This window comes from Molothrus aeneus, unplaced genomic scaffold (genome assembly GCF_037042795.1).
Source record: "Molothrus aeneus isolate 106 unplaced genomic scaffold, BPBGC_Maene_1.0 scaffold_35, whole genome shotgun sequence".
Taxonomy (NCBI): domain Eukaryota; kingdom Metazoa; phylum Chordata; class Aves; order Passeriformes; family Icteridae; genus Molothrus; species Molothrus aeneus.
The window spans coordinates 2,626,269-2,646,851 of NW_027099016.1; the positions used below are offsets into that span (position 1 = coordinate 2,626,269).

Here is a 20,583-nt window from a genome sequence, read left to right on the forward strand (position 1 = left end):
AAGGATTTTGGTGCTCGGTCAAAGAACTTGCCCTTAACTTAACCCATTGTTCTCCAGATCCGGTTCCAAGGCAGGGCTGCAAACACATTCCTGAGTTTAGACGTTATTCAAACATTCCCGGGAGGTTTGGATGTTCCAGGAACTCTTGTTTGGTTTTAACCTCTGGCTTGTCTGCAGGACATTCTGTAGATTAGGTCAATATTATTTATTTCTTCTTCTGGTTCCATCCTGTTGTTGCACACTCCCTGATAAATTCATAAATTCTTCTCAGGTTTGTGTCACTGTTATCACCTGGAGAGGCTGATCCACAGGTGTGAGAAACAATGGAATTGTTTTACTCCTGAGTCAGTTATGCAAAAGCATTTTAACATTGCATAGTCTCTATTTTAACACTTGTTATTTATCTATTAATATTTGTCTATTTTGAATATTTTAAGGCCTATGCTATAATATCGAATAGCATTAAATAGGTTATACGGTGCACACATAAACTGATAGATTATGTTGCTCCAAATATCAGCTACAAGGAATTATTAATAATCAGTATCAATATCAAGTACCATAGCAAAATACTTGTGTTCAATAACATCGTGCAGAAGACAATGCAGAATTGCAGAAGCCAATTATTAAATTGTCATTTATGACCCGGCTCTGCTGAAGGCACAGTGGAAAGCTGGAAGCTGCTGAGGGGACTCATTCACCCCTGTCCCCTATCCCTGAGTGTTCCCACAGTGTCCCAGGGTGTCCCCAAGTGACCCTGAGTGTCCCCAGAGTGTCCCTGAGTGTCCCCAGTGATATCACCCCAGGAATTCCCATCAGGATTTGGACAATTTCAATGAAAATTCCCAGAAAATTCCCCAAATTTTTCTCAAATCCCGTGTGGAGAGTGGAGAAGAGACAAGTGACAGTAGCAATGACCCCAATGATGTCATCACCCTGATGAGGTCACAGCAGTGACATCACTGTCTCTGCAGCAGCCTTGAGATGTCCTTGATGACTTTGTGGCACTGCTCGGCCACCACAGGGCTGCCGGGGCCACCGTGGCCACCATAGGGATTCAAGAGGATGTTGTCAATGACCTCAAGTATGCCCAGCAGGTGATCCTTACCCAGGCAGGCACTGGCATCCCACAGCTGCTCAAACTCGGCCACTTTGGCCACCAAGGCCACGGGGACATTGGGGGACGCCTGCTCTGTCCCCTCTGGATAAGGCTTGATGGCCCTGAGCTGCCGCTGCAGCTCCTGGAGGAACGAACTGAGGCTGCAACACGCTTCTACCAAGAGCTCCAGCTGCCCCAGGGCCACCTCTGCCCAATGTCCCCTCCTGATGGCCGCCCTTACCAAGCTGGTGGGCACCACAGCCTCTCCCATGGCCTCGTTGGTGGCCGCAGCCCCCTGGGCCTCGTGCACAGCCCCTGCCAAGGGCCCCTCATCCATGCCCAGGGCCACCGGCAGCAACCGGACTGTGGCCTCCAGGTCTTCCAAATCCGTGTCCCAGTCCTGGCGGGTGGCCTCGTACCGCGGGTCCATGGCCTGGGCGATGGGCATGGTGAAGACCGTGTGCATGCAGCTCATGGAGCTCAGTGGTCTCCTCAGCCAGCCAGCCCCAGCTCTCCGTGAGCGCGGCCACCAATTCCCCCCAGCGCTGCCTGCGGCTCTCACATCGGCCCAGGTGGTCCCAGGGGTGGTCCCAGGGGTGGCCCCGAGGGCGCCCAGGGCCTGGCCCAGGGAGGGGACACCGCGGTGGCCCAGGGAGGTGACATCGCCGTGGTCCAGGGTCTCATGGAGGCTCTGGGTGAATCTCCTCAGGGCGGCGTGCAGGAACTTTGGGGACACGCGCCGCCGCACATCCCTGTGTGACCCGGTCACTGCAGCCGCCACCTTGCCCAGGGTGGCCACCACGGCTACCAGCGCCTTCAGCAGCTGGGCAGGGGACAGGGGAGGTGTCAGGGACCTGGTGGCACTTGTGGCCTCCTGCGGTGGCCCCTGTGCCCTCCCGGGGTCCCCTTTATCCCCTCCCTGGAAGACTCTGCTGTTCCCTCTGTCTCTTTGTTGCCCCCTTGTCCCCTCTGCCACCCCCTGCGACCCCCCGCTGTCGCCTCTGCCAGCCCTCTGTCACCCTCAGTCCCCTCCAGCCCTCTGTCACCTCCCCCCTTCCTGCCACACCCTCCTGTCCCCTCTGTCACCCCTGTGTGCCCCCTGTCCCCTCCCCCCCCCCACCGGGATTGTCACACCTCTTGGGTCTCCATGGCCGCTGGGGATACTCCGGGGACACTCTGGGGACACTGCGGGGGGCGAACACACCAGGGTGACAGTTGGGGACACACAGGAATGTGGCACGGCCGGATGGAGGAAGGAGGAAGAGGTGACAATGACGTCACTGTCCCCCCTGCCTTCCCCCCACCTGTGGGGCCAAGGCAGGGTCCCCAATGTCCCCCCAATGTCCCCAATGGGACCCCAAAGTCCCCTGAGTGTCCTCACATGGTGCCGGTGTTGCCCCGATGTCCCCCACAAGGCCCAAGTATCCCACAATGTCCAGCTAGGGACACCAGGGACACACCGGGGTCCTGTTGGGGACCTTGGGGACATCCCCATGTCCTTCCCTTGGGGACACCGGGGCCACCCTGATGTCCCCTGTTCCATTTTGGGTCACCACAATGTCCCCACAGTGTCCCAAACAGGACATCATGGGGGGACTTGGGCCTTGTTGGGGACATCGGGGCCATGTGGGGACCCTGAGGGGACATGGAGGTTCCACTGGGGACATTGAGGGGACATTGGGGACCTTGCCCTGGGCCCATGAGTGGGGGGGATGGTGCTGTCACCTCCTCCTGCTTCCTCCATCCGGCTGCACCATGTTCCTGCGTGTCACCTGAGTGTGACCCGAGTGTCACTTGAGTGTCACCTGGGCGTGTTCACCTCCGGGAAGGTCCCCGCAGTGTCCCCAGAGTGTCCCCAGCAACCATGGAGCCCCGCAAGGTGTGACAGTGCCGGTGCTGTGGGTGGGAGGGGACAGGGGTGACAGAGGGGATGGGCGGTACAGGCAGGGTGGAGGGGACATGGAGGGTGGCAGGAGGGAACCGAGGGTGGCAGAGGGGACAGCAGGGGGTGGCAGGTGGTGGCAGAGGGGACAAGGGGGTGGCAAAGGAACAGAGGGGACAGTAGAGCCCTCCAGGGAGGGGACAAAGGAGACCCCAGGAGAGCACAGAGGCCACCACAGGAGGCCCCAAGTGCCACCAGGTCCCTGACACTTCCCCTGTCCCCTCCCCAGCTGCTGGAGGCTCTGGTGTCCATGGTGGCCACCCTGGTTGAGGTGACAGCCACTGTGACTGGGCCACGCCGGGGCGTGCGGTGCTGTGTGCCCCCAAAGCTGCTGCACGCGGCCCCGAGGATCTTCACCTGGAGCCTCCGTAAGGCCCTGGACCACCCTGGTGTCACCTCCCTGGGTGACCCCGGTGTCCCCTCCCTGGGCCAGGCCTTGGCCACCCTCAGGGCCACCCCGGGGGCCACCTGGGCCGATGTGAGAGCCGCGGGCAGCGCCTGGCGGGAGCTGGTGGCTGCGTGTGAGGAGAGATGGAAGCAGCTGCTCGAGGAGGCCACCAAGCTCCACGATGCCTGCGAGGACGCGGCCCTTGCCTGGGCCAGGCACCAGCAGGACAAAGCCACTGCCCAGCAGCTGATGGTGGCCCTGGACAGGGATGAGGAGGCCTCAGCGGGGGCTGCGCACGGTGCCCGGGTGGCGGCGGCCACCAACGAGGCTGTGGGAGAGGCTGTGGTGGCCACCAGGCGGGCGAGGGCGGCCATCAGGAGGAGACATTGGGCAGAGGTGGCCCTGTGGCCGCTGGAACACTTGGTGGCCGCGTGTGACGAGGCCTCCATGCTTATCAGTTACATGGAGTCCCAGCTCAAGGAGATCAAGTGAATCCTGGAGGAGACAAATGACTCATTCCCCGATGTCCCCAAGGCCTTGGTGGCCAAGTAGCCAAGTTTGAGTGGCAGTGAGAGGCCAGTGCCCGCCTGGCCATGCATCACCTGCTGGGGACACTTGGGGACATTCACGACCTCCTCTTGAGTTCCTACGGTGGCCCAGGTGGCCCCGGCAGCTGCATGGTGGCCAAGCAGTGCCAAAAAGCCATTGAGGAGATCCCAAATCTGCTGCAGGGACAACAAGGTCACTGCTGTGACATCACCGGGGCAGTGGCATCATTGGGGAAATCGCTGCTGCCACCTTTTCCCTCTCCCCTCCCCACACGGTATTTGAGACAAGTCTGGGGAATTTTCTGGGAATTTTCATTGAAATTGTCCCAAATCCTGATGGGAATTCCTGGGCTGATGTCACCAGAAACACTCAGGGACACTCAGGGAGGACACTCAGGGACACTCAGGGACAGGGGTGACTGAGTCCCCTCAGCTGCTTCCAGCTCTCCACTGCGCCTCCACCACAGCTGGGTCATAAATGACAATTTAATAACTGGCTGCTGAAATTCTGCATTGGCTGCTGTAATCTGCATTGGCTTTTGCAAAAAAAACCCTTTCACAAGTATTCTGCTCTGGTACTTGATTATTGATTATTGGTAATCCATTGTGGCTGCTCGTTGGTACAATATAATCGATCCGTTTATCTGTGCAGCCAATTTAATGGCAGTGTGATGGTCCCCTGGGGCTCGGTCCTGTCTCCCACTCCATTATCAGCCAGGATCCCCCCGTTATCACCAGGGCCCCTACCCCCAATTTACCAGAGCACCCCCCCGCACTGGAATCCCCCCATTCACTGCCTCCCCCCCCCTTTACCGACCCCCCAAAGCGCTGGGACCCCCCCGGTCCATGACCCCCCCCCCCCCAGTGCGCCAGGACCCCTCACTCACCGCCCCTACCCCACCCAGGGGACCCCCCTACCCCCGACTCCCCAATCCATGGGTTCCCCCACACTCACCAGGACCCCCCCCCCGGCAACCCCTGGGCCCGCCCCATTGACTGAACCCCCCCGAAACGCCCGCAATCCCTCCCCTCCCCGGGTCCCCCGAGCCCCCGGCCCGCGTTGGCTCCACCCCCCGGGGCCGCCGTTGAGCGGAGCCTGTCAATCAACGCCGATCGGTCTTGTAGCCACGCCCACGGGGGGCGTGTGGTTCGGCCAATGGGGAGCGGCAGAGCAGGGGGAGGCGGGGATTGGGGAGGGTGAGGAAAGGGAGCATGGGAAAAGGGGCGGGGCAACAGCCAATGGAGAGCGAGGGGGCGTGGCCTAAGGGGCGGCAGGGGCGGGCGATGAATGGGGAGTGGAGGGGCGGGGCCTGGAAGGAAACGAAGCTGGGCGGGGCCATCAATGGGAGGGTGCGAAGAGCAGTAAAAGGGACCCCTTGGGGACATCGGAGGCGGGGGTTTGGGGCTCCCTAGGTTCTCAAATGATCCCAAATTCTGCTGGATCCCAAGGAATGATCCCAAATGATCCCAAATGATCTCAAATCCCAAATCCTGGATCCAAAAAAATCCCAGATCCTGAATGCTGCTGGATACACAAAACCAATCCCAAACAATCCCAAACCCTAGATACCGAATCCGGCTGGATCCCAAGGAGTAAACCCAAATTATCTCAAATTCTGGATCCCAAGCAATTCCAAAATTACACCAAATCCAGGATCCCAAGCAGTGGTAAATTCCAGGTCCTAAATCCTGCTGGATCCCAAGGAATAGTCCCAAATGATCTCAAATCCTTGATCCCAAACAATCCCAAATCCCAGATCTCAAATCCTACTGGACACTCAAGACTAATTCTAAATGTTCTCAAATCCCAAATCCTGTATCCCAAAAAATCCCAGATCCCAAATGCCAGATACCCCAAATCCAATCCTAAAAGATCTCCAATCCTGGATCCCAAACAACCCCAAAGCACTCAAAGATCTCAAATCCTACTGGACACTCAAAACTAATTCTAAATGCTCTCAAATCCCAAATCCTGTATCCCAAAAAATCCCAGATCCCAAATGCCAGATACCCCAAATCCAATCCTAAAAGATCTCCAGTGCTGGGTCCCCAAAACAATCCCAATTCCCAGACCCCAAATCCTGCTGGATTTTCATAAACAATCCCCAAAACCAATTCCAAATCAGGGTCCTGGCAGGGGAAATCAGAGCCCTGGGTGGGGTAAATGGGCCCTGAGGGGGTCAATGGGGTCCTGGAAGGATAAATGGGGTCCTGAGGGAGAAATGGGTCCTGAAGGGATAAATGAAGGCCCTGAGGGGTAAGTGGGGTCCTGAAAGGGTGAATGGGGGTAAAATATGGTCCTGTCCAGGGAAATCAGGGCCCTGAGGGGTCAATGGGGTCCTGGCAGGGAAATGGAGCCCTGATGGATGGATCCAGGCCCCGAGGGGTTAAAGCCAGCCCCAAAAGGTTCCCTGAGGTCCTGGCAGGACCAGTTCTGCCCCTCGGGGGAGGATCAAGGCGTGGGGCCCTCCCTCCTCCGAGCCTCGATGCCCTCTGCCCTCAGAACTTCGGCCGCAGCCTCCGGATGGGGACGGGGATGGAGCCCAAGGTGGGAACCCCAAAACCCCAGGGTCACCCCCAGTGGGCACCCGAGGAGATTTGGGGGGATTTGGGGGGATTTGGTGAAGTTTGGGGATCCCCAGGGCCATGGGTGCGGCTGGGAGGGAAAAGGGAAGTGGAAAGTTCCGGAGTCTGGGGAGTTCAGAGGGGCCAGGGACGGGGAAAAGGGGGGTGGGAGTCCCCAGATTTCTGTGGGGATTCAAGTGGAACCCCCCAAAATCTCAGCTGGGTACCTGTGAACCCCAAAACCTCTCTGAAGCCTTACCTGGGACACCTGGGAAACCCCAAATCCTTGGGAATTCTCACCTGGGACCCCCCAAACATCATCTGGGAGTCCCTTGGGAACTCACCTGGGCACCTGGGACCCCCCCAAATCCTCACCTGGGCGGCTGGGAAACCCCAAATCTTTGGGAATTCTCAACTGGGAAGCCCCAAATCCCTGGGGAACCTCACCTGGGAGCCCCCAAACCCCACTGGCGACCTCCCAAACTCCCCCCCAGAATCCCCCAAACCCCTCCCCTACCCCCCTAACCCCCCTTTCCTGTCCCCAGGTGTCCCCCCCTGCCCTCCCTCCCGAGGTGGCCCCAGCAGTGGCTGCACGGCACCGGGCCCTGGAGGCCCTGGTGGCCCTGGCCGAGGCCCTGGGGACACCGGACAGTGTCCCCACGGCACTGGCTGAGGCCGAGGCCGTGCTGAGCCAGGCCCAGGTGGCCCTGAGGGGGCTGGAGGGGGCCCGGGAGGCCATGGTGGCCCCGGCAGTGGCCCTGGGGACCCTGGGGGACGAGGATGAGCAGCGGCTGCGGCAGCTTGGGGCCGTGGCCGAGGCGGCGGCGGCGACGCTGGAGGGCGAGGAGCGACGGGCACGGCGGTGCCAGCACTGGCTGCGGGCTGGGCACGGGCTGACCATGGGGCTGATGGTGCTGTGCGGGGCTGTGCGTGAGTAAAAAAACAGCATGGACCAGTATGGACCAGATTAAACCAGTATAGACCGGTATAAAGCAGTATGGACCAGTACAGACCAGTTTGGATGAATTGGGCTGCAGGCCAGGCATAGGCTGACCATGGGGCTGATGGTGCTGTGTGGGGCTGTGTGTGAGTAAAAACCAGCATGGACCAGTACAGACCAGTATAGAGTAGTATGGACCAGTATGGAATGGTATGGACCAGTATGGGGCAGTATGGACCAGTACAGACCAGTATAGACCAGTTCAGAGCAGTATAAACCAGTTCAGAGCAGTATACATCTTGATAGTACACTGTGGTAGGACTGTATGCTGTGGGTCTGTGCTGCCTCAGTGGGAGACAGTTCAGACCAGTTCAGGCCAGTATAGACCAGTATGAATATCTACAGACCAGTAGAAACTTCCCGCTGCCTGGACCAGTGTATATCAGTTCAGACCAGTATAGACCAGTATAAACCAGTTCAGAGCAGTATACATCTTGACAGTACACTGTGGTAGGACTGTATGCTGTGGGTCTGTGCTGCCTCAGTGGGAGGCACTACAGACCAGTTCAGACCAGTATGAATATCTACAGACCAGTAGAGAATTCCCCCTGCTCTGACCAGTATAAACCAGTATAATCAGTATAAACCAGCATAGACCAGTATAAACCAGTATAGACCAGTACAGACCAGTATAGACCAGTATAAGGCACTATGGAGCAGTAAGGATCAGTATGAACCAGTATAGAGCAATGGGGACCAGTTCAGACCAGTTTCGACCAGTATGAGCTTCTACAGACCAGGAGGGACTTTCCCCTGCCCTGACCAGTATGGACCAGTATGAACCAGTACAGACCAGTACAGACCAGTACGAACCAGTACAAAGCAGAGGGGACCAGTTCAGACCAGTATGAATATCTACAGACCAACAGAGACTTTCCCCTGCCCTGACCAGTATAGACCAGTCCAGACCAGTATAAACCAGTATGGACCAGTATAGAACAGCACGGGGCAGCAGGGAACCAGTACAGACCAGTTCAGACCAGTACAGACCAGTATGGAGCCCTACAAACCAGTAGAGACCTTTCCCTGCCCCGGGATGTGAGACTGGGATTTGAACTGGTGACACTGGGGTGACTCACTGGGGTGGTGACACTGGCACAGTGACAATGGGGTGGGGACACTGGTATGGGGACAATGGAGTGGTGACACTGGGAGCACTGGGCTGGTGGCACTAGGACAGGACTGGGGACCCTGGGCTGGAACTGGGTTGGTGACACCAGGGCGGTGGCACTCAGGTGGTGACTGGGACAGAACTGGTGGCACTGGGCTGGAGCTGGGGACAATGGGAGGGGACTGGTGACACTGGGATGGAAATAGTAGGGCAGGACTGGGGGCACTGGGAGGGGACACTGGGATGGGGACATCAGGAAGGGACTGGGGACACTGGGACGGGGTGGGGGACACTGGGATTGAACTGGTGACACTGAGCTGGTGACACTGGCACGGTGACATAGGTTGAGGACAATGGGGCAGTGGCACTGGGCTGGCACTGGGAGCACTGGGCTGGTGGCACTGGGACAGGACTGGGGACGCTTGGCTGGAACTGTGTTGGTGACATTGGGCTGGTGGCACTGCCGTGTCCCTGATGCCACCTGTGTGGTGTCCCTGCAGTGTCCCTGGACTCGGCCCGCGCCGCCCTGGGGGTGGCTGAGGACAGTCACCTGCTGCTGGCCCTGGCCGTGGTGGCCGTGTCCTGCGAGGTGGCCTGGCGGAGCTTGGAGGCATCGCGGCGTCACCTGGTCACCGCTGTGCGCCACCAGCAGGACATGGCCCTGCGCCTGCGGGACCGCGCCCGGCGGGTGGCAGCCAACAGGGCCAACGCCGAGGCCACCGCGGCCACCAACGAGGCCACCGCGGATGTGCTGGGGCGGCTGGAGGAGGTGACGCAGGCGCTGGGGACGTTGGTGGCCGCTGTCACCCGGGACAGGGAGGTGACGCCGTGGGGGACACGGGGACAGGGCTTCCCCAGCGCTGCCCGGGCGCTCGGGGACATCGTGGTGGCCTTGGGGACATCGGGGGAGGGGCACGAGGAGCTGACGCGGAGGCTGGAGGTGGCCCAGGGGGCGCTGGCGGGGCAGGGATAGGGTGGGGACACGAGGGTGGCACTGTCACCACCGGGGCACGGGGACACCCCGAGGGACGCTGGGGACCTTGGTGCCACCCGTGTCCTTCCCTTGGGGACACCGGGGCTACCCTGACGTCCCCTGTCCCGTTTGGGGTCACCACGATGTCCCCAAAAGGACCCGGTGTGTCCCCCAGTGTCCCCAATGGGACATCAAGGGACTATTGGGCTCCTGTTGGGGACATTGGGACCCTGAGGGGACATGGGGGGGGACATTGGGGACCCGCCCTGGCCCCGCGGGCGGGGGAGGGGGGGGGGGCGGAGGGGGTGGTGACGTCACCTCGCCCTGCCCCCATCCGGCCGTGCCCCGTTCCGCGTGTGCTCCGAGTGTCCCCCCCTCCCCGCCAGCGTCTCCTGAAGTGTCCCCGGAGTGTCCCCAAAGCGTCCCCGGAGTGTCCCCAGCGGTCATGGAGCCCCGCGAGGTGCGACAATCCCGGCGCGGGGCGGGGGAGGGGACGGTGGGGGAACAGAGGGGACACAGGGAGTGGCAGGAGGGGACAGGGGCGTGGCAGGAAGGGGGAGGTGACAGAGGGCTGGAGGGGACCGAGGGTGGCAGAGGGGACGAGGGGGTGACACAGGGACAGAGGGGACAGCAGAGCCCTCCAGGGAGGGGACAGACAGGACCCTGGGAGGGCACAGGGGCCACCGCAGGAGGCCACAAGTGCCACCAGGTCCCTGCCACCTCCCCTGTCCCTTCCACAGCTGCTGGAGGCGCTGGTGGCCGTGGTGGCCACCCTGGGCGAGGTGGCGGCCACTGTGGCCGGGCCGTATGGGGACGTGATGCTGGCCATGTCCCCAGAGTCCCTGCAGGCGGCCCTGGGGACCTTCATCGGTCACCTCCGGGACACCTTGGGCCACCAAGGTGTCACCTCCCTGGGCCAGGCCCTGGCTGCCTTTAGGGCCAACCTGGGGGCCACCTGGGCCCATGTGACAGCTGCAGCCAGCGCCTGGAGGGACTCAGTGGCCACGCTCGAGGACAGCTGGGCCCGGCTGGCCCGGGAGGCCACCGAGATCAAAGATGCCTGCAGGGACACGGCCACCAGGGAGGCCACCACCGCGGCCACCGCCAACACCCGGGCCAGGGACCTGCAGGACAAGGCCACCCGCTGGGAGCCATCTCTGCACAAGCTGGTGGCCGAGGCCTGGCACCTGACACTGGCCACGAACAAGGAGAAGATGGCCTCGGAGGAGGCTGCACGTGAGGCGCGGTTGGAGACAGCCAAAAATGAGTTGGTGGCGGCCACCGAGGCCAGGATGGAGGCTGAGGTGGCCACCAGCAAGGGGGGGGCAGCCACCAGGAGGGGACAGCGGGCAGAGGCGGCCCTGGGGCTGCTGGAGCGCTTGGTGGCCGCGTGTGACGAAGCCACCGCGTTCCCCCGGGAGCTTCAGCGCTGGCTCGGGGACATCGAGGCCGCCCTGAAGGGGACAAATGAGGCATCCCCCGATGTCCCCGAGGCCTTGGTGGCCAAGGTGGCCGTGGCTGAGCGGCTGTGGGAGGCCAGTGCCCGCCTGGCCACGCGTCACCTGCTGGGGACACTTGGGGACATCCGCAGGCTCCCCGGTGGCCCCGGTGCCCGTGCGGTGGCTGAGCAGTGCCAAAGAGCCATCGAGGACATCCCGAGGCTGCTGCAGGGAGAGTGATGTCACCGCTGTGATGTCATCGGGGTGGTGACACCATTGGGGACATCGCTGGTGTCACCTGTCCCCTCTCACCGTCCCAGCACAGGATTTGAGATAAATCTGGGGAATTTTCAGGGAATTTTCATTAAAATTGTCCCAAATACTGATGGGAATTCCTGGGATGACGTCACTGGGGATATTTGGGGACAGCAAGTTCCGGTCACTCACAGGTGCTGTTTCCATAGTGATGGGGACAAATGGGGTCCTGGAAGGAGAAACAGGGTTTTGAGGGGTGAATTGGGTCCTGGCAGGGGAATGAGGGTCCTGAGGGGGTAAATGGGGGTCCTGGCAGGTTAAATGAGGGTCCTGAATTCCGTCTGTAGGACCCCCAATGAACGCTTCAGAACCCTCATTTCCCCTTCCAGGACCCCAATCACCTTCTGGGACCTCATTCCCCCGCCCCCGACCACCCCCCCATGGGCTGTTTCCCCTAGGCTCCACCCCAAGCTCTGATTGGTCCGATCGGAGAAAGGGGCGTGGCCAAGCCGGTGGCAAGGTCTGAGAATCGAAACTGAAATGGATGTGGGGGGGGGGGGGGGGGGGAAGAGGGGAGGTATACTCCAAAAATCGGATGGACACCCCCCACCAAAATCCTGGGAATTCCATGGGAACCCCCAAAAATGGGACCAGGACCCCAAAAACCTGGGAATTCCCTGGAAACCCCTAAAATACTGGGAATTCCATGGAAATCCCCCAAAACGGGACCCAAGACCCCCCTAGATACCCCAAACTGGGATAAAACGTTGATTTTCCAAGGAATTCTCAGTTTTTAATGCCCCAAATTGGCATTAAAAGCTTATTTTCCTGGAAATTCCTGTATTTTAATGCTTCAGATTCGGATAAAACATTGATTTTCCAGGAAGTTCCCAGTTTTCCAGCAAAAACCCAGGAACTTTCTGGAAAGTCAACTTTTAATTGCAATTTGAGTCATTACAGAAATGGCCTCAGAGAGGGCACGTTAGGAGTCCTGAGGAGGATTTGAGGGGTTCTGGGGAGGATTTGAGGGGTCCCAAGAGGGTTTGGGGGTTCTGGCAATTCCTGGGGAGGATCTGGGGGGTCCTGGAGGGCCTTGAGGGGTCCTGGGTGGGGTTTGGGGGGTCTCGAGGGGTCCTGGAAGGTTCTGGGAGGGGTTTTGGAAAATCCCGGGGACGATTTGGGGGGTTCTGGAGGGTTCTCGCTGGGGTTTGCTGGTGGCCAGCATGCTGCAGATGGGGCACCTGGTGGAGCCATGCTGAAAGATCCTGCAGGAGCTGGAGGGGATGGGGCCAGCCGGGTTCATGGTGGGGCATCGTCATCAACATTGTCACAGAATGGTCATGATGGGTCATCAGCATCGTCATCATCATCATCATCATCATCATCACAGAACGTTCATGGTCACGATGGGTCATGGGCATTGTCAAGGAACGTCCGTGGTCATGAAGGGTCATCATCGTTGTGGAACATCTGTGACAGTCATGAGTCCACCCGTGGCCTTGATGGGTGTTCACTATCATTGTCATCATCAAAGGCTATCCGTGACCATGACGGGTCCATCCCTGATCTTCAAGAGCCATCCATGGTCATGATGGGTCTTTGCCTTTGTCATCGTCATCGTCATGGACTGTCTGTGGTCGTGAAGGGTCTTCACCATCATCATTAAGGACTATTTGTCTTCCTGAAGGGTCATTATCGTTGTGGAATATCCATGATGGAGATGAGTCCATCTGTGGTCTTGATGGGTCTTTGCCTTTATTGTCATCATCATCACGAGCCAACCACGGTCATGAAGGATCTCCATTGTCATCAAGGGCAGTCCATGGTAGCGAAGAGTCTCCACTGTCATTGTCACACACCACCCAGTGGGTCATCGCGTGCCAACCATGGTGGAGAAAGATCTTCATCCTCCTCCTCCTCCTCATGGACCCTCTAGAGGCCCTGTGACTCAACCACAGTGGAGAAAGACCCTTTTCATTGTCATTGTCACCATGGGGTTCCCACGGCAGTGAGGGGACAATCCATGGTGACATCAGGACCATCCAGAGTGACATTAGGACCATCTGTGGTGACATCAACACCATCCATGATGACATCAGGACCATCCATGGTGACATTAGGACCATCCATGGTGGGGATAGGACAATCCATGGTGACAATGTGACAATCCACAGCGACATTGTGACAATCCATGGTAACAATGACCCTTCCTTCTCCTCCTCCTCCTCCTCCTCCTGGGCCACCCGCATCACCACCGAGGAGCTCCTCCAGCTCCGCATGGCCACCACGACATCCCCATCTCTGCCATCCCAGGAGATCCTCAAGATCCACATGGAGGACAGTGACAATGACAACGATGATGATGACAGCGATGACAGTTATGACAATGACAACAACAAAGGCCCCACATGGATCGTGCCAGATGACACCAATATTCCTCCGGCCATGCCACTAGACCTGCCCGCCATCTTCTACATCAAACCCGTGCCAGCCACCACTGAGTGACCACACTGGACATCCCACTGCTGACCAACCCTCTGCTGCCCAGTTGGCCACTGGTGGACCCGCACGGCCATGAGCTCCTGTGCCACAGTGGCCACACAGCCCAGGCACCGGTGAGGCTGGGCACTGCCGGGACCACGGGAGGCGCTCGGTGGCAACGGCCCAAGGGCGAGCGACGCATCCAGCTGAGCCCAGGCTGCGGCCATTCCCCTGCGGCCATTCCCACTGACCCTCAGTCTGCGGCCGTTCCCCTGCGGCCATTCCCACTGACCCTCAGTCTGCGGCCGTTCCCCTGTGGCCATTCTGGCTGGCCATGGGCTGGGGCCATTCCCCTGTGGCTCAGACACCACTGAGAGAGTACAGGAGACACACAGGGGGGCTGGAGTATGGCCAGTGACCGGGATGGACCAGTATGAACCAGTACAAACCAGTACAGACCAGTATAAATCACTATGGAGGAATGGGGACCAGTATGAACCAGTACAAACCAGAAGCAGTGCTGGGTCTGTGAGTGACCACTGTGGCTCCCAGATCAGTCTGGGGTTCTGGTCTCAGTTCAGGCACTGGTCCCAGCTCATCCCAGTTCCCAGTTTAGCCCCTGTACTGGTTTGGGATCACTCCCAGTTCAGTCTGTACTGGTTCGGACCCAGTTCCCAGTTGATCCCAGTTCCCAGTTCAGTCTTTACTGGTTTGGGCCCAGTTCTGCATTTAGCCCCGCCCCCTCCAAACCCAGCCAATCAGCGCTCTCAGTCCCGAGCACAGCAGCCAATGGCAGCACAGGATGGGCGGGACTTCTGTTACCATGGGAACTTCTGTTACCATGTCCACCTTTGGGGACACTTTGGGGGCTCTTGGGGACACTGGGAGGGGTTGGGGACATTCCTGGGACATGTGGGGATGCCTGGAGGGCATTGGGGGGGGGTTGGGGACACCAAAGAACCTCCTTGGGACATCAGGGACTCTTTGGGGACCCTCTGGGATGGTCGTGGCGGCTTTGGGGACATTGGGGGTGGGCAGGGACAAAGTGACACCGAGCCAGGGTTGGGGCAGAGCCATGATGTCATCACCATCATAGTGACATCATCAACATCACCATAGCGACGTCACCACCTCCACAGCGATGTCATCTCTGTCCCTGCAGTGCCACCGCTCCCTGATGATGTCACCTGTGTCCCCGATGATGTCACCGGTGTCCCCATGGGGGCGTTGGCACTGCAGGGTCTGTGATGTCCCCAAGGATGGCGGCACCAAGGGCCTGGAGCTGCATCACCAGTGGGGCCAGGGACACTGCAGGGACACGTTGGGGACACTGGAGTGACATTGGGGACACATCTGGGGACACACTGAGGGAACACTGAAGACATTGGGGATGTTGAAGGACATTTGGGGACACTCAGGGACACTTGGGGGACACTGAGGGACATTTGAGAACACTGACAGGACAGTGGGGACAGCTTGGGGACAGTGAGGGGATACTTGGGACACATTTGGGAGCATTGAGAAGACACTGGGAAGGACATTTGGGGACATTCAGGGACTTTTTAGGGACATCTGAGGACATTGGGGACACATTGAAGGGACATCAGGGGACATTTAGGGACACTGGGGACACACTTGGGGACACACTGATGGACATTTGGGGACACTCAGGGACACATTTGGGGACGTTTGGTGACACTGAGGGGACACTGGGGACACCAGGGACACATTTGAGGACATTTGGGGACACATTGGGACACACCCACCTGTGCCCGGGCGTGGCTGGGTCCTGTCCCCACCCTTGGTGGTCTGGGGGGCGCGACACAGGGGTGACACCCTGGGGACAGAGCCACCCCTGGTGTCCCCTTGGTGCCACCTAATCACCTTCTCCGATGTCACCTCCGGGGCCACTGTGCTGGGGACACAGAGGGGACAGAGAAGGGACAAAGCCACTGTGTCACCACTGGGCTCAGCGCTGTCCCAATGGCCACCCCCTGATGTCACCTGTGCCACCCCGGTGTCACTCACCACTGTCCCCACTGTCCCCAGGGCCACCTCTGATGGCCCCGGTGTCACCACTGTCCCCAGTGCCAGCCCCTCAGTGTTCCCAGGGTCACCCCCCAATGTTCCCAGGGTCATCTCAATGTCCCCACTGTCCCCGGTGCCCCCCCGGTGTCCCTCACCTGCTGTGCCTACTGTCCCCAGGGCCACCCACAATGTCCCCAGTGTCACTCACCCACTGTCCCCAATGTCCCCACTGTCCCCAAGGTAACCTCTCAATGTCCCCAGTGTCACCCTGCTGTCCCCAGGGCCACCCCTAATGTCCCCAGGGCCATCTCAATGTCCCAAACATCCCCAGTGTCACCCTGATGTCCCAAATGTCCCTAGTGCCACCCCCAGTGTCCCCGGTGTCACTCACCTGCTGTCCCCTGCTGTCCCCTCTGGCTCCCGCTGCCACCGGAGCCTCCCCGAGGCCACCAGCACTGGGGACAGAGGGGACACTGGGACAGGGACAGTGGGCACAGCCACCACAGGGTCCCCACCATGTCCCCACAGTGTCCCCCATGTCCCCACAGTGTCCCAAGTGTCCCCAAGGTGTCACCAATCCCTCCTAAGGTGTCCCAAATGTCCCCAAAGTGTCCTCAAGGTGTTCCAGGAGCATCCCTACCCCCCCAAAGTGTTCCCAATCCCTCAAACCATTCCCAATGGCCCAAGGTGTCCCCAACAGGCCCAAAGTGTCCCCAGTGTCCCCGCAATGTCCCCAAAATGTCTCAACCCCCCCTCAGGTATTCCCAGGTGTCCCCAGTCATCCCCCAACACCTCCAAATTGTCCCCAAATTGTCCTCACCATCCCCAAAATCCCCCAAAGTGTCCCCAGTCCTCCCCCAATGCCTCCAAAGTGTCCCCAAGATGTCCCCAACCCCCACGACTGTCCCCAAACCGTGCCCAAAGTGTCCCCAGTCCTCCCACAAAGCCTCCCTGCAGTGTCCCCAGATATCCCTGCAGTGTCCCCAGGTGTTCCTGCAGTGTCCCCAGATGTCCCCAGTGTCACTGACCCTGCAGTCGGTGCTGGGCCCGTCCCAGGCGCTCACTGAGGGTCCCCAGGGCCACGATGGCTGTGGTGACATCGGCCAGGGCCACACCCAGTGTCCCCAACAGCCTGGGGACAGCAACGGGGACAGCCCAGTATAAACCAGTACAAATCAGTAACCCCCAGTGTCCCCAACAGCCTGGGGACAGCGATTGCGACAGCCCAGTCCCTCCCAGTTCCCCCAGTACCGGCTCAGGGCCTGGCCCAGTTTCCCCAGTTCCTCCTCAGCCGCCTCCGCCCGGAGCCGCTCCTGGGACAGGGCCTGGACACAGAACAGCCCCAGATTGTCCCCAGATTGCCCCAAGGTGTCCCCAACCCCCCGGCTGTCCCCAAGGTGTCCCCTCACCTGCCCCAGGTGTGTCCCCAGGTGTGTCCCCAGGTGTCCCTCACCTGTTCCAGGTGTGTCCCCAGGTGTGTCCCCAGGTGTCCCTCACCTGTTCCAGGTGTGTCCCCAGGTGTCCCTCACCTGTCTCTCCTGCTGCCCCTGGCGCAGCTGCAGCTCCAACAGCGACACCTGGCGGGACCCGGCGGCCACTGCAGCACCCAGGGAGCGCACCTGGGACAGGGGACACACGGGGACACAAGTGACATCCCTGAGGGACACAGGTGACCTGCCCAGGTGACCGCCAGACCCTCCCCAAGGGACACAGGTGTGTCCAGGTGTGTCCATGTGACCCTAAAGGGACACAGTTGACCCCAGAGGGTCCCCCCAGGTGTGGGGTCGGCCCCACCTGTGGGGTCTCACCTGCCCCAGGTGTGTCCTCTCACCTGTCACAGGCATGCAAGGCTCCCACCTGTCCCTGTGTCCCCCATGTCCCCTTACCTGTCCCCTGTCCCCCTACCTGTCCCAGGTGTGCTCTCCCCTGTCCCCTCACCTGTCCCTGCAGCTGCAGCTCCTGGCCCCGTTGCAGCCTCACCTGCAGCAGCAGCTGGAAAACCTTCTGGCGCCAGCGGCCCAGCAGCACCTGGGGAGAGAGAGCTCACCTGAGACCCCAAATACACCTGGGGAACCCCAAAACTCACCTGAGGAATCCCAAATAAACCTGAGACATCCCAAACACTCACCTGGGACCCCCCAAAACTCACCTGAGACACCTCAAACTCACCTGGGGAACCCCAAAAATCCCACCTGAAACATCCCAAATGTACTTGAGACACTCCAAACACACCTGGGCCACCTCAGGGTGTGCCCCCAACATCCCCAAGTATGTCCCCAGTGTCCCCTAGGTGTGTCCCCAACATCCCCTAGGTGTGCTCAGATGTGCCGGATGCACCCAGGAGACTCCAGGTGTCCCCAGTGTCCCCAGGTGTGCCCCCAATGTCCCCAGGTGCTTCCAGGTGTGTCCCAAGTCCCCTCACGTGTGTTCAGGTGTGTCCCCAAGTGCCCCCAAATGTCACCAGGTGTATCCCCAGTGTCCTCCCAGGTGTCCCTGATCCCTCCCAGGGTGGCTCTGGCCCCGGGACAAACCCAGAACACCTGGGACAGGTGAGACTGGCAGCACTGGGAGTTACTGGGGGTTAGTGGGGGTTACTGGGAAGCACTGGGAGTTACTGGGGGTAACTGGGAGCACCGAGGCCTCACCTGCTCTGGGCTTGTCTCCGCCCCCTCTGGGCCAAGGCCCCGCCCCCTCAGGGTCTCCAGCTCCATCTCCAGGATTTGGCTCCGCCCCTTTTCTGCATCCAGCTCCGCCTCCAATCGCTGGCCACGCCCCTTTAGGGCATCGAGTTCCACCCCCAGTGCTTGGCTCCGCCCCCTTTCTGACTTAAGTTCTGCCTCCAGGCATTGGCTCCGCCCCTTTTCTGCTTCAAGCTCTGCCTCCAGCTGCTGGCTCCGCCTCCTTTCTGCCTCAAGCTCCGCCCCCAGGTGCTGGCTCTGCCCCTTCAGTGCTTTCAGCTCCACCTCCAAGTCATGGACACGCCCCCTTTCTGCCTCAAGCTCCGCTCCCAGGGACCTGTGAGGGGGGACTGGGATTACTGGGAGCACTGGGAGGGGGAACTGGGATTACTGGGGGTTACTGGGAGGTTACTCAGAGCACTGGGAGGTTCACTGGGGGGTTACTGGGAGTTGGTTACTGAGAGCACTGGGAGCCTCACCTGGGGCGCAGCACAAAGTGGGAGGGGGGGATGAGCCTCTCCAGACTGGGAGGGGGGAACTGGGAGTACTGGGAGCCACTGGGCGCACTAGGAGGGCCCGGGCGGGTCTCGGCCATCGGCGACCTGTGGGGGGACAGTTCCCAGTATGGACCAGTATAGCCTGTCCCCAGTCCCAGTAACCTCCCAGTCCCTCCCAGTTCCCCCTCCCCACGCTCCCAGTCCCTCCCAGCCCCTCCCAGTCTCTCCCAGTTCCCCCCAGTACCTTCCAGTTCCCCTCCCAGTCTCTCCCAGTTCCCCCCAGTACCTTCCAGTTCCCCTCCCAGTCTCTCCCAGTTCCCCCGCGCGGTGCACGCCGGGAAGGCGCCCCCGCCGCCGCTTTCCCGCGCTCCCCCCTCAGCCAATCAGAGGCGGCGGCTTCCGGATCCCGCCTCCCCCTCCGACCAATAGGAGGGCGCGTCTGGGGGTGTAGGCGGGGCTAGGGGATCGGGTCCTGGAAGGGGAAATGGGGGTCCTAGGAGGGGTAAATGGGGTCCTGAAAGGCTAAGTGCAGCCTTAGGGCGGGGTTAATGCGGTCCGGGGGTCTCATGGAAGGGTAAGTGAGGGTCTGAAAGGGTAAATTTGGGTCCTGAGAAGGGACGGGGTCCTGGCAGAGTAAATCAATGTCCTGAGGAAGGAATGGAGTCCTGGCAGGGTAAATCAGGATCCTGAGGAGGCAATGGGGTCCTGGCAGGGTCAGTGAGGGTCCTGGGGGCCATTTGGTACTGACAGGGTCAGTCAGGGTTGTCGAAGACCCCACGCCCATCCCCGAGGGGTCCCAGTGTCCCCAAGGGGTCCCGCTGTCCCCAGGGCCCCCCAGTCTCTCCCACCCCGCACCAATCCCGGGTTTTCCCTTTTTTTACCTTTTCTCGCTTTTCCCGCCCCAGACCCGGCCGCCCCGTTGCCATGGCAACGCAGCTCCCGCCCCTACTGCATCGCCATTGGCTGTTTCACTCCGCCAGCGCTGATTGGCTGAGAGCGGCAGAGGGCCGGGCAAGAACCCGGAAGCGTCCTCGCTCGTTACCATGGTGACCCGGCTCGGGCGTTTCCATGGCGGCGAAAATCCCGCCCGTCCTGCGCTGCCATTGGCTGCAGTGCCATGGCACGAGAGCGCTGATTGGCTGAGGATTGAGGGGGCGGGGCTAAATGCAAAAGGGTCCCCATTGTCCCCAACGGGACCTTTGATGCCCCGAACCTCCGCATGACCGACCCCCCAGAGGGTCCCCAAAAGGGTCCTTGGTGTCCCCAAGGGATTCCCCGATGTCCCCAAAATATTCCCAAGGGGGTCCCTGATGTCACCAAGGGGACTCTGATGCCCCCAGTGTGTCCCCACGGAAGTCCCTGATGTCCCCAAGGCCACCACGACCATCCTGGGGTGTCCCCAAAAGGGTCCTTGGTGTCCCCAAAGTGTCCCCGAGACAGTCCCCGGTATCCCCAAGGGCTCTCTGATGTTCCCCAACGTCCTACATGTCCCCAGCCCCCCCATGGCCACCCCAGGGCTGTCCCCAGGATGTCCCCAAACCCTCCCGGCTCCTCCCCCCCAAATTTGGGATTTTTGACC

The 20,583-nt window shown here is 60.2% G+C and overlaps 3 protein-coding genes across 6 annotated transcripts; 2 read left to right on the top strand and 1 right to left on the bottom strand.

The window, feature by feature from the left end:
- Positions 1 to 5,261: 5,261 nt before the first annotated feature.
- LOC136570604 (uncharacterized) lies at positions 5,262 to 9,626 on the top strand. Its single transcript, XM_066571059.1, has 3 exons — positions 5,262 to 5,327; positions 7,088 to 7,472; positions 9,154 to 9,626. Exons 1-3 carry the CDS (start codon positions 5,262 to 5,264, stop codon positions 9,624 to 9,626), a joined length of 924 nt encoding a protein of 307 aa, XP_066427156.1.
- Positions 9,627 to 9,969: 343 nt separating this feature from the next.
- LOC136570662 (uncharacterized) lies at positions 9,970 to 11,457 on the top strand. Its single transcript, XM_066571127.1, has 2 exons — positions 9,970 to 10,086; positions 10,367 to 11,457. Exons 1-2 carry the CDS (start codon positions 10,072 to 10,074, stop codon positions 11,303 to 11,305), a joined length of 954 nt encoding a protein of 317 aa, XP_066427224.1. The 5' UTR covers positions 9,970 to 10,071; the 3' UTR covers positions 11,306 to 11,457.
- Positions 11,458 to 12,178: 721 nt separating this feature from the next.
- LOC136570653 (coiled-coil alpha-helical rod protein 1-like) lies at positions 12,179 to 19,937 on the bottom strand. 4 transcript variants are annotated; one of them, XM_066571115.1, is made up of 10 exons: positions 19,886 to 19,937; positions 18,987 to 19,109; positions 18,475 to 18,844; positions 17,768 to 17,857; positions 17,359 to 17,448; positions 17,081 to 17,154; positions 16,858 to 16,961; positions 16,221 to 16,284; positions 15,568 to 15,716; positions 12,179 to 13,261 (listed from the first exon to the last, which is right to left on the bottom strand). In XM_066571115.1, the coding sequence occupies exons 2-10, from the start codon at positions 19,100 to 19,102 to the stop codon at positions 13,242 to 13,244; spliced, it is 1,077 nt and encodes a 358-aa protein (XP_066427212.1). In that variant the 5' UTR covers positions 19,103 to 19,109; positions 19,886 to 19,937; the 3' UTR covers positions 12,179 to 13,241. The 4 variants fall into 4 exon arrangements, with proteins under 4 accessions (XP_066427212.1, XP_066427208.1, XP_066427210.1 ...); XM_066571111.1 differs by having other exon boundaries at positions 12,179 to 15,109; XM_066571113.1 differs by lacking the exon at positions 19,886 to 19,937 and adding an exon at positions 19,291 to 19,326 and having other exon boundaries at positions 12,179 to 15,109.
- Between the last annotated feature and the right edge of the window lie 646 nt (positions 19,938 to 20,583).

Bases quoted from the DNA above. Each gene is read 5' to 3' on its own strand.
- LOC136570604 (XM_066571059.1), top strand. From the start codon at position 5,262: ATGAATGGGGAGTGGAGGGGCGGGGCCTGGAAGGAAACGAAGCTGGGC. The intron at 5,328-7,087 runs GTGCGAAGAGCA...TCCTGTCCCCAG, and splicing joins GCGGGGCCATCAATGGGAGG to GTGTCCCCCCCTGCCCTCCC. The intron at 7,473-9,153 runs GTGAGTAAAAAA...GTGTCCCTGCAG, and splicing joins GGTGCTGTGCGGGGCTGTGC to TGTCCCTGGACTCGGCCCGC.
- LOC136570653 (XM_066571111.1), bottom strand. From the start codon at position 19,102: ATGGCCGAGACCCGCCCGGGCCCTCCTAGTGCGCCCAGTGGCTCCCAG. The intron at 16,962-17,080 runs GTACTGGGGGAA...TGCTGTCCCCAG, and splicing joins CTGGGCCAGGCCCTGAGCCG to GCTGTTGGGGACACTGGGTG. The intron at 15,110-15,567 runs GTGGGTGTGTCC...GTGTCCCTGCAG, and splicing joins CCAGCCACGCCCGGGCACAG to TGTCCCTGGCCCCACTGGTG.